This window comes from Ranitomeya imitator, chromosome 6 (genome assembly GCF_032444005.1).
Source record: "Ranitomeya imitator isolate aRanImi1 chromosome 6, aRanImi1.pri, whole genome shotgun sequence".
In the NCBI taxonomy this organism is placed as follows: domain Eukaryota; kingdom Metazoa; phylum Chordata; class Amphibia; order Anura; family Dendrobatidae; genus Ranitomeya; species Ranitomeya imitator.
In genome coordinates, this window is record NC_091287.1 from 248,103,419 (window position 1) to 248,116,181 (window position 12,763).

At 42.4% G+C, this 12,763-nt stretch overlaps 1 protein-coding gene across 1 annotated transcript in view; it reads right to left on the reverse strand.

Annotated features, from left to right (window-relative positions):
- Positions 1-12,763, reverse strand: part of CTNNAL1 (catenin alpha like 1) — a 412,273-nt gene that overhangs the window by 161,430 nt on the left and 238,080 nt on the right. Inside the window, exon 4 of the mRNA XM_069730576.1 lies at positions 2,507-2,626. Coding sequence (XP_069586677.1) covers positions 2,507-2,626 — 120 coding nt within the window. The remainder of the gene's footprint in view (positions 1-2,506; positions 2,627-12,763) is intronic.

Sequence of the window (12,763 nt, forward strand, 5' to 3'; positions counted from 1 at the left end):
GGGGGGGAAACGCGTTGGGCATTGCTGGGGAAGTATCTGACAGACGCTGGTGATGTTCATCTACACATAATCGCCCTGTGTCATTTTGGCTACAGTCGGACCCACACCATGAGATTTCAGCAAATAGATGAGTATATTGGTTATAATATGGATCTGATTGTCTATGGGCATAAAAAGGACGATTGAGCCCTTTTACCCTCATTATAAGTACTTTGGAGAGTTCTCGTAATATTATTATCGAGTGGTGGTTGTGGTTCTGACTGTGTGCCTTTTAGAGGTATTTTCCTCTTTTTTTGTCTTTTGGTCCATTTTTTTGTCATTGTAATTGTGCCATATTTTATGGACATGCACTACTGGTTATTTTACATCAAACATTTGCACCATTGAAGTGTAACAGAAAATGGACTTCATCTAAGTGCTGTGTATTATCTTGTTTGGACATATTATTGCATCCAGTATACCCGTATTTGGGTTAAGGTATCTTTATTATACAGCACCTGTGGTATATGTTTCTTCCATCATAGCATCTTTCTACACTAGTATTATAAGGTGCTAGTATATATATATATTTTTGTGATATACATTTATTCTTTGTTTTGAATATTTTTTCTATTTTTTTTTTTTTTCTCCATTACGGGTATCAGTGGTGTTTGTGGGACATATCTCTTTGACTATCCCGAACCTTAGGGACTGTTAGGGACCCTAGGGCTAGCCGTCGTTGAGTGGGGGCGCCTACCGCAGTAAATTAGGGTGCCAACCTCCACTGTTAGGTAGGGTATTAGTATAGATCTCAGTAGGGCTAATTAGTCTTTCTCTAACTATAGGTCCTTATAGGGCTTGTAAGGGCTAGCCGCCGAGGAGTGGGGGCGCCTACCGCGGTAAAGTAGGGTGCCAACCTCCACTGTTAGGCAGGGTGCATTGTAGCTCGGTCTAGGGTCCACTAGGTACATTTAATACTATTTTATTGATTGTGGATAAATATAGTCTTTTTTAATTATATTAATAAAGGTTATTTTTTAGGGATCTCTGTTTTTTCTAAGTTGGTGTATATGTTTTTCTGGGATTCCGCATTATTGTGATTTGGTTTTTTAATCAGCGCTCTTTGGCCTTTCCTGGTGCTTGCACACAACAGTGCTTTGCCCTACCTTCATCAGGGCAGAGAGAAGCACACCTGCACAGTAGTGGAATTGGGGGACACTGTGTGAATTACATAGAAGGCATGAAGCAGGGAAGCTGGACTGCAATTGTAAGGCGAGAGGAGGCACTGGATCCAGACCATAGACGTCCATCGGACCAGACCACACTGTCTTTTTTGACCTATACAGAGGAGGATGGGGACTGACATGAAGCATGCTAGAACGCTGTAAAAAAGGCATTAAAAGAGGGGGCCCTGGAAGAAGCAGGCAGCGAAACGGCGCCTGTCAGGTGTGAGGGAAGCACCGCCTGGACACTTGAGTCCCATATCTCCCCTGGCAAAGCACAGCTAGTTGCACGGTGCACCGCACCATTAACATTCAGGTAAGGAATACTTGAGCAGATGCATATTATCTATTGGTACTGACTTTTTGTAGTCTACATGGGACATGGTAGCCAGTATGAATTGCCACTCTGTGGGGATCATATGATAACATTAGCTGGGTATATCATGCATTCGCATATTCTAAGCCCCTGCAGTTCATATAGATATTTCTGTGTTTACACCACTGTTCTATTTTTATATTTTTCTACTGGTCTGAATTCATTCATTTATACCAGCAACTGGCGTCATATATGGTCTAACCAGTGGAGATATGTACGGTATATATTAATATATGCCTTATTGTGGATATAACACTGTCAAGAATATACACTGCTGGCCTGACATACAGCTTTGTCATAACTTGGTGCTTTCCCTCTCCTTTTGGAGGTTCTTAGACTTGTCTATTTTTTACAATATTTATCATGGTTTCATTCTTTATTAATAAAAACTAATTGTAACCTTATATTCTGGAGTTGGAATCACTTCTCTGTATAGTGGTAAATACACCACAATAGAACATTTTGATGTACTTGTTTTGAAGTGTAACAATTATTGAAGCTTTTGGACATATAGAAACTCATGGAATATGTAATAGAAATGTTGTTAGTACACTTTGTGCAGAACATTTTACAGGCTCTAATGAATAGTTAATTGCGATATAAGAACATTTCCATAGAAAGCTGATCATGACATTATATGTCCATCTATGGCTCTGAGGTACAGGTATCGTGAAATGACCATCCAATTCCCTGTTCTAACATGTTCGGTAGTTAATAAAAGTTGGCACAGTTTTATATGCTTCTGCCATGTTTAATAGCGCAGGAAAAATTAAGACACGTTATGGCAGGTAAAGCAAAATAGTAATGCCACCGTGCAGAGATGGTACGTGCCAAGCACTATTGGTTATTATAACACTATTTTGGTGTGAAATAAAATACTCTTTAATGGTCCTTAGCTTTTACCCCAAGTGCAAATTGTTGTACATACATTTTGCCGGTCTCCAGTAAGGTGAGCGAACTCCACCATTTCATTCCCAAACTGACTAAATATCTGAACAAATTCTTGAAAGCTGCTCACTTTCTCAAGGTACTCCATGGTTGCAAGAACCTGGAAGAAACAAGCAGATTTATTCATTTGTTGTGTGCCAAACCAGTCCACATTCCAACAAGATGTCACCTGCCAAAGCTTCTAGTCACAAAGTAAAATTATTTTGTAAAAATATGTCTAATATTTGGATGATAAAATGCATCCTACAAAAATCCAATCATTTACTGTGAAATAATACATTTTTATCCTCACCATTGTCAGGTAGGGAAAAGCACCACCAAACTCAATTACCAGGATGGATTAACGATCTTTGTCAGGATATTTTGCAGAGATTTGTTTGGCCATGCCAGTGGGGAAAATCAGATCAAAAGGTTCTTGTACAAAAAAACCCTCTAAACTGAGGTGACAGAATAAAATAAAAGGGACTTAAGGGTACATGCATGCAATCATCCTGAGGATCCATATCATATGGATTATGGGAATAGTGACTGCACTTTTTTTTTTTTTTTTTTTAATAATGGGACACATTTTAACAGGAAACAAATGGGGTTTTTATTTGCAGACTACAAAATATTAAACAACAAAAAAAAAAAAAACGCTCCATATTGTGTTTGGCATTCAGCGGCCAATACAAAACAATACTGGCCACATATGGTGCCAATATTGTGAAAAATCACATTTGCCTTCTAAAGTTTTTGTGTTTTTTACTTTACTTTTTGCTATTCATTAGATGTAATATTGGTTTCGAGACTTAGGGTACCGTCACACAGTGCAATTTTCATCGCTACGACGGTACGATCCGTGACGCTCCAGCGTCGTAACAATATCGCTCCAGCGTCGTAGACTGCTGTCACACTTTGCAATCTACGACGCTGGAGCGATAATTTCATGACGTATGTGCGATGTAGAAGCCGTTGGTTACTATGCGCACATCGTATACGATATATGTTACACCATGCGATCATGCCGCCACAGCGGGACACTAGACGACGAAAGAAAGTTTCAAACGATCTGCTACGACGTACGATTCTCAGCGGGGTCCCTGATCGCAGGAGCGTGTCAGACACTGCGATATCGTAACTATATCGCTCGAACGTCACAAATCGTGCCGTCGTAGCGATCAAAATTGCACTGTGTGACGGTACCCTAAGAGGTCAATTATAATCCCTTGGCATGTGATAAAAAATGGGCTTCCAAAAGAGAAAAGCATGTCATATATACTCTGCTTCTCGCTATGTATTCATCTAAAGTCTGCAAATACAATGGAAAATCTCACATACATACATAACACACATAATACATCCAATAACCAGTCATTGCATTCGACTGTTGGACTGATATCAGTCACCATTCCTTCTAGTGTATTGAATAGGATACAGTTATATGAAAAAGTTTGGACACCCCTATTAATCTCAAGCATAATGTTTTATAAAAAATTGTTTTTTTTGCAACAGCTATTTCAGTTTCATATATCTAATAACTGTTGGACACAGTAATGTTTCTGCCTTGAAATGAGGTTTATTTAACAGAAAATGTGCAATCTGCATTCAAACAAAATTTGACAGGTGCATAAGTATGGGCACCCCACCAGAAAAGTGACATTAATATTTAGTAGATCTTCCTTTTGCAAAAATAACAGCCTCTAGTCGCTTCCTGGAGCTTTTAATTAGTTCCTGGATCCTGGATGAAGGTATTTTTGACCATTCCTCTTTACAAAACAATTCCAGTTCAGTTAAGTTTGATGGTCGCCGAGCATGGACAGCCCTCTTCAAATGATCCCACAGATGTTCAATGATATTCAGGTCTGGGGACTGGGATGGCCATTCCTGAACAGTGTAATTGTTCCTCTGCATGAATGCCTGAGTAGATTTGGTGCGGTGTTTTGGATCATTGTCTTGCTGAAAGATCCATCCCCTGCGTAACATCAACTTTGTCACTGAATCATGAACATTATTGTCAAGAATCTGCTGATACTGAGAGGAATCCATGCGTCCCTCAACTTTAACAAGATTCCCGGTGCCGGCATTGGCCACACAGCCCCAAAGCATGATGGAACCTCCACCAAATTTTACTGTGGGTAGCAAGTGTTTTTCTTGGAATGCTGTGTTTTTTGGCCGCCATGCATAACGCCTTTTTTTTTATGACCAAACAACTCAATCTTGGTTTCATCAGTCCACAGGATCTTTTTCCAAAAATAAATTGGCTTCTCTAAATGTGCTTTTGCATACCTCAGCCGACTCTGTTTGTGGCGTGCTTGCAGAAACGGCTTCTTTTGCATCACTCTCCCATACAGCTTCTCCTTGTGCAAAGTGCATTGTATAGTTGACCGATGCACAGTGACACCATCTGCAGCAAGTTGATGCTGCAGCTCACTGGAGGTGGTCTGAGGATTGTCCTTGACTGATCTCACCATTCTTCTTCTCTGCCTTTCTGATTGTTTTTCTTGGCCTGCGACTTCTGGCCTTAACAAGAACTGTACATGTGTTCTTCCATTTCCGTACTATGTTCCTCACAGTGGAAATTGACAGGTTAAATCTCTGAGACAGTTTTTTGTATCCTTCCCCTGAACAACTATGTTGGATAATCTTTGTTTTCAGATCATTAGACAGTTTTGAGGAGCCCATGATGCCACTCTTCAGAGGAGATTCAAACAGGAGAACTTGCAAGTGGCCACTTTAAGTAGCTTTTATGATTGCATACACCTGGCTATGAAGTTCAAAGCTCAATGAGGTTAGAAAACCAAAAAAAGTGCTTTAGTAAGTCAGTAAAAAGCTGGTAGGAGTATTTAAAACAAGAAAATGATAAGGGTGCCCATACTTATGCACCTGTCAAATTTTGTTTGAATGCAGATTGCATATTTTCTGTTAGAACAATAAACCTCATTTCAAGGCAGAAACATTACTGTGTCCAACAGTTATTAGATATATGAAACTGAAATAGCTGTTGCAAAAAAAAACAATTTTTATAAAACCTTAATCTTAAGATTAATAGGGGTGCCCAAACTTTTTCAAATCACTGCATCTTACTAGGCTGCCATTTTACAATGCTTGTAAAGCCTCGTTCAGACATCCGTGAAAGTCTCACATTGAGCACGTGCAATTGAATTACCGGCTTTTCTGCTATCCAACTCTGTATTAAAAATAATATATATATATATATATATATATATATATATATATATATATATATTTACATACACACTAGATGGCGGCCCGATTCTAGCGTATCGGGTACTCTAGAGTATGTAGGTAGTATATAGCACAGGCTACGGACTATATTGCACAGTGACGTATTATATAAACAACCGATGTAGTATACCAATGTAGTAAATAACATAAAAGTTGGTCACACAGGGTTAATAGCTGCATTAATGGAGTGTGTGACACCGCGGCATAACTCTGTCCGTTAACGCTGCCATTAACCCTGTGTGAGGGCTGACTGGAGGGGAGTATGGAGCGGGCACAGACTGCGGGGAGGAAGGAGAGGCCATTTTGCCGCCGGACTGTGCCCGTCGCCGATTGGTCGTGGCAATGGTCGTGGGTGATTTGCCACAACCAATCAGCGACCTAGGTTTCCATGACAGAGGCCACGACCAATGAATATCCGTGACAGACAGAAAGACAGACAGAAAGACGGAAGTGACCCTTAGACAATTATATAGTAGACATATATATATATATATATATATATATATATATATATATATATATATATATATATATGAATGAGAGAGAGAGAGAGAGAGAGAGACTGTATATATGTTTTCATGAATATTTGAGCCCATGGATCCATTCTATGTCCGTTTTGCAAGCCGGGGAGAAAATCTCGCCATACAGAGGTTTACATGCGTAAAATACGAAGCCACACCTTGCCTGCGGATGACATACGGATCACTGTTCAGGGAACATTTCTGCGTATTTGGTCGGTAAAAAATGGACCGTATTTTTATACGTTGTGTGTGACTCCAGCCTTAATGTCTGAATTAAACCTAATAACACTAAGTGCCCTGAAAACTGATTGCAATCCAATTATAGACAAATCCAGTGCTCACAAACACAACAAACCTTTGTTAAGTACACAGGAGCTTCCAGAAAGAAAGCTGTTATCACGTGACATCTTTCAGGCGCTAAATGAGCAGAATAATATATAGGTTTGTTGGACCAAGATTCAGTTTAATTTGTGTGTTATTCATTGAAAGATCTGGAGTTTGTATGCATACGAGTCCAGTGAGCGGTCTTACATGTGATCGGCAGCTATGTATGCTCAGTCATACAGGGAAGTGTTGTGAATTCCGCTCTTGGGCTCCCTCCGGTGGTTGTAAGTGGCACTTTTGTGAGTTCTGCTCTTGGGCTCCCTCTTGTGGTTTCTAGTGGTATGGCTGCTCCTTGGAGTTAGCTGTCATCAGCTGCCTCCACTTATCGTCCGCTATTTAAGTCTGGCTCTTTCTTCAGCCTGTGCCACTTGTCAATGTTTCCTGGCTGGATTCACATCTCTGCTTGGATTCTCCTGGTTTCCTGACCAGTTCTGCAAAGATAAGTTCTGGCTTTGCTCATTTCAGTCCACATGTTGTGGACTTATTGTTCTGTGCATTCTATATTTGTCCAGCTTGTCAGTATGGATTTTTTCTGTTAGCTGGAAGCTCTGGGAAGCAGATTTACACTCCACACCTTTAGTCAGGTGTGGAGATTTTGTAAACTCTGTGTGGATTGTTTTGTAGTTTTTATACTGACCGCACAGTATCCTTTCCTGTCCTATCAAGCTAGACTGGCCTCCTATGCTAAAATCTGATTTCATTTCTGCGTATGTTATTTTCCCCTCCTCTCACCGTCAATATTTGTGGGGGGCTATCTTTCCTTTGGGGATTTTCTCTGAGGCAAGATAGGTTTCCTGTTTCCATCTTTAGGAGAAGTTAGATCTTAGGCTGTGCCGAGGGTCTAGGGAGCGTCAGGTACCCCCCACGGTTATTTTTAGTTGCGCTGCTAGGTTCAGGGTTTGCGGTCAGTACAGATACCACCTCCTTCAGAGCTTGTCTCATGTTGTTCCTAAACCACCAGATCATAACAGTACAAGTGACCAAAAATGAATTAAATGCATCTCAAAAGAAGGAAAAGAAAGTTCTGAACCATTTTTTTTTCTGTGCTTTGGTTTGTCTTTTTTTATCCTCTTGATATCTGGGTGGTTCAGGATATATGTTTTGGCATGGATGTTCAGGGTTTGTATTCTTGTGTGGATCAACTTGCTGCAAGAGTACAGAGCATCCAGGACTATGTTGTCCAGACTTCAGCTTTAGAGCCCAGAATTCCTACTCCTGATTTGTTTTTTGGGGACAGATCCAAGTTTTTGAACTTTAAAAATAACTGCAAATTGTTTTTTGCTTTGAAACCCCGTTCTTCTGGTGATCCCATTCAGCAGGTGAAAATCATCATATCCTTGCTGCATGGTGATCCTCAAGACTGGGCTTTTTCTCTTGAAACAGGGGATCCGGCATTATTGAATGTAGATGCATTTTTTCAAGCGCTCGGATTATTGTATGACGAACCTAATTCTGTGGATCATGCAGAAAAAACCCTGTTGGCCTTGTGTCAAGGTCAGGAAGCGGCAGAGTTATACTGCCAGAAATTTAGAAAATGGTCTGTGCTCACTAAATGGAATGAAGAGGCTCTGGCTGCTATTTTCAGAAAAGGTCTTTCTGAAACCCTTAAAGATGTTATGGTGGGCTTTCCTACGCCTGCCGGTTTGAGCGAATCTATGTCTCTAGCCATTCAGATTGATCGGCGTCTGCGCGAGCGCAAAGCTGTGCACCATATGGCAGTATCCTCTGAGCATAGTCCTGAACCTATGCAATGTGATAGGATTTTGACTAGAACAAAACGGCAGGAATTCAGACGTCAGAATAGGCTGTGTTTTTACTGTGGTGATTCGGCTCATGTTATCTCTGACTGCCCTAAGCGTACTAAGAGAGTCGCTAGGTCTGTTACCATTAGTACTATACAGCCTAAATTTATCTTATCTGTGACCCCGATTTGCTCATTGTCGTCATTTTCTGTCATGGCATTTGTGGATTCAGGCGCTGCCCTGAACTTAATGGACTTAGAATTCACCAGGTGCTGTGGTTTTTCCTTGCAGCCTTTGCAGAGCCCTATTCCTTTGAGGGGCATTGATGCTACACCCTTGGCCAAGGATAAACCTCAGTACTGGACACAGATGACTATGTACATGGCTCCTGCACATCAGGAAGATTGCCGTTTTCTGGTGTTGCATAACCTGCATGATGTTGTTGTGCTGGGATTTCCATGGTTACAGGAACATAATCCGGTGCTGGATTGGAAAAATATGTCGGTGACTAGTTGGGGTTGTCAAAGGGTACATAGTGACGTTCCTTTGATGTCAATTTCCTCTTCCCCCTCTTCTGAGGTCCCTGAGTTTTTGTCGGATTTCCAGGATGTATTTGATGAGCCCAAGTCCAGTTCCCTTCCTCCACATAGGGACTGTGATTGTGCTATTAACTTGATTCCTGGTTGTAAGTTCCCTAAGGGCCGACTTTTCAATCTGTCTGTGCCAGAGCATGCCGCCATGCGGAGCTATGTTAAGGAATCTTTGGAGAAAGGGCATATTCGGCCCTCTTCGTCACCATTGGGAGCGGGTTTCTTTTTTGTTGCTAAGAAGGATTGCTCCTTGAGACCCTGTATTGATTACCGTCTTCTTAATAAGACCACCGTTAAATTCCAATACCCCTTGCCTCTGCTTACTGAATTGTTTGCTCAGATTAAGGGGGCTAGTTGGTTTACGAAGATTGACCTCCGAGGGGCATATAATCTTGTTCGTATTAAACAGGGTGACGAATGGAAAACTGCATTTAATACGCCCGAAGGCCATTTTGAATACCTTGTGATGCCATTTGGGCTCTCTAATGCTCCATCTGTGTTCCAGTCTTTCATGCATAATATTTTCCGCAATTATCTTGATAAATTAATGGTCGTATATTTGGATGATATTTTGATTTTTTCCGATGATTGGGAGTCTCATGTGAAGCAGGTCAGGATGGTGTTCCAGATCCTTCGTGATAATGCTTTATTTGTGAAGGGGTCTAAGTGCCTATTCGGAGTTCAGAAGGTCTCTTTTTTGGGTTTTATTTTTTCTCCCTCGTCTATAGAAATGGATCCTGTTAAGGTCCAAGCTATTCATGACTGGATCCAACCCACATCTGTGAAGGGACTTCAAAAATTTTGGGGCTTTGCTAATTTCTATCGCCGTTTCATTGCCAACTGTTCCAGTGTGGTTAAGCCCCTTACTGATTTGACGAAGAAAGGCGCTGATGTGACGAATTGGTCCTCTGAGGCTGTTGAGGCCTTTCAGGAGCTTAAACGCCGATTTACTTCTGTCCCTGTGTTGCGTCAACCGGATGTTTCTCTTCCTTTTCAGGTTGAGGTCGACGCTTCTGAGATTGGGGCAGGGGCCGTTTTGTCTCAGAGGGAGTCTGATGGTTCTTTGATGAAACCGTGTGCTTTTTTTTTCCAAAAAGTTTTCGCCTGCGGAACGCAATTATGATGTCGGCAATCGGGAGTTGTTGGCTATGAAGTGGGAGTTTGAGGAGTGGCGACATTGGCTTGAGGGAGCTAAACACCGTGTTGTGGTCCTGACCGATTATAAGAATCTGATTTACCTCGAGTCGGCCAAGCGGCTGAATCCTAGACAGGCTCGATGGTCCCTGTTTTTCTCCCGTTTTGATTTTGTGGTCTCGTATCTTCCGGGATCTAAGAATGTTAAGGCTGATGCCCTCTCTAGGAGTTTTTCGCCTGATTCTCCTGGAGTCCTGGAGCCGGTTGGCATTCTTAAGGAGGGGGTGATTCTTTCTGCTATCTCCCCTGATTTGCGGCGGGTGCTTCAGGAATTTCAGGCTGATAGGCCTGACCGCTGTCCAGTGGGGAAGCTGTTTGTTCCTGATAGATGGACAAGTAAGGTAATTTCTGAGGTTCAGTGTTCAGTGTTGGCTGGTCATCCTGGGATTTTTGGTACCAGAGATTTGGTTGCTAGGTCCTTTTGGTGGCCTTCCTTGTCTTGCGATGTGCGTGCTTTTGTGCAGTCCTGTGGGACTTGCGCCCGGGCCAAGCCTTGCTGTTCCCGCGCTAGTGGGTTGCTTTTGCCTTTGTCGGTCCCTGAGAGGCCCTGGACGCATATTTCCATGGATTTTATTTCGGATCTTCCTGTTTCCCAGAAGATGTCTGTTATCTGGGTTGTTTGTGACCGGTTCTCTAAAATGGTCCATCTGGTACCTTTGCCTAAGTTGCCTTCCTCCTCAGATCTGGTTCCATTATTTTTTCAGCATGTGGTTCGTTTGCATGGCATTCCGGAGAATATTGTGTCTGATAGAGGTTCTCAGTTTGTCTCTAGATATTGGCGGGCCTTTTGTGCTAGGATGGGCATTGATTTGTCTTTTTCTTCGGCGTTTCATCCTCAGACTAATGGCCAAACTGAGCGAACTAATCAGACCTTGGAGACCTATTTGAGATGCTTTGTGTCTGCTGATCAGGATGATTGGGTGTCTTTCTTGCCGTTGGCCGAGTTTGCCCTTAATAATCGGGCTAGTTCGGCTTCTTTGGTTTCACCTGTCTTTTGTAATTTTGGTTTTCATCCTCGTTTTTCTTCTGGGCAGGTTGAGCCTTCTGATTGTCCTGGTGTTAATTCTGTGGTGGACAGGCTGCAGCAGATTTGGACTCATGTGGTGGACAATTTGACATTGTCTCAGGAAAGGGCTCAACGTTTTGCTAACCGCCGTCGGCGTGTTGGTCCCCGGCTTCGTGTGGGGGATTTGGTTTGGTTGTCTTCTCGTCATGTTCTTATGAAGGTTTCTTCTCCTAAGTTTAAGCCTCGGTTTATTGGTCCTTATAACATTTCTGAAATTATTAATCCGGTGTCTTTTCGTTTGGCTCTTCCTGCCTCTTTTGCCATTCATGATGTTTTTCATAGATCTTTGTTGCGGAGATATGTGGTGCCCGTTGTTCCCTCGGTTGACCCTCCTGCCCCGGTGTTGGTTGAGGGAGAGTTGGAATATGAGGTTGAGAAGATTTTGGATTCTCGTTTTTCGAGGCGGAGGCTTCAGTATCTTGTCAAGTGGAAGGGTTATGGCCAGGAGGATAATTCTTGGGTTGTTGCCTCCGATGTCCATGCTACCGATTTGGTTCGTGCTTTTCACTTGGCTCGTCCTGATCGGCCTGGGGGCTCTGGTGAGGGTTCGGTGACCCCTCCTTAAGGGGGGGTTACTGTTGTAAATTCCGCTCTTGGGCTCCCTCCGGTGGTTGTAAGTGGCACTTTTGTGAGTTCTGCTCTTGGGCTCCCTCTTGTGGTTTCTAGTGGTATGGCTGCTCCTTGGAGTTAGCTGTCATCAGCTGCCTCCACTTATCGTCCGCTATTTAAGTCTGGCTCTTTCTTCAGCCTGTGCCACTTGTCAATGTTTCCTGGCTGGATTCACATCTCTGCTTGGATTCTCCTGGTTTCCTGACCAGTTCTGCAAAGATAAGTTCTGGCTTTGCTCATTTCAGTCCACATGTTGTGGACTTATTGTTCTGTGCATTCTATATTTGTCCAGCTTGTCAGTATGGATTTTTTCTGTTAGCTGGAAGCTCTGGGAAGCAGATTTACACTCCACACCTTTAGTCAGGTGTGGAGATTTTGTAAACTCTGTGTGGATTGTTTTGTAGTTTTTATACTGACCGCACAGTATCCTTTCCTGTCCTATCAAGCTAGACTGGCCTCCTATGCTAAAATCTGATTTCATTTCTGCGTATGTTATTTTCCCCTCCTCTCACCGTCAATATTTGTGGGGGGCTATCTTTCCTTTGGGGATTTTCTCTGAGGCAAGATAGGTTTCCTGTTTCCATCTTTAGGAGAAGTTAGATCTTAGGCTGTGCCGAGGGTCTAGGGAGCGTCAGGTACCCCCCACGGTTATTTTTAGTTGCGCTGCTAGGTTCAGGGTTTGCGGTCAGTACAGATACCACCTCCTTCAGAGCTTGTCTCATGTTGTTCCTAAACCACCAGATCATAACAGTACAAGTGACCAAAAATGAATTAAATGCATCTCAAAAGAAGGAAAAGAAAGTTCTGAACCATTTTTTTTTCTGTGCTTTGGTTTGTCTTTTTTTATCCTCTTGATATCTGGGTGGTTCAGGATATATGTTTTGGCATGGATGTTCAGGGTTT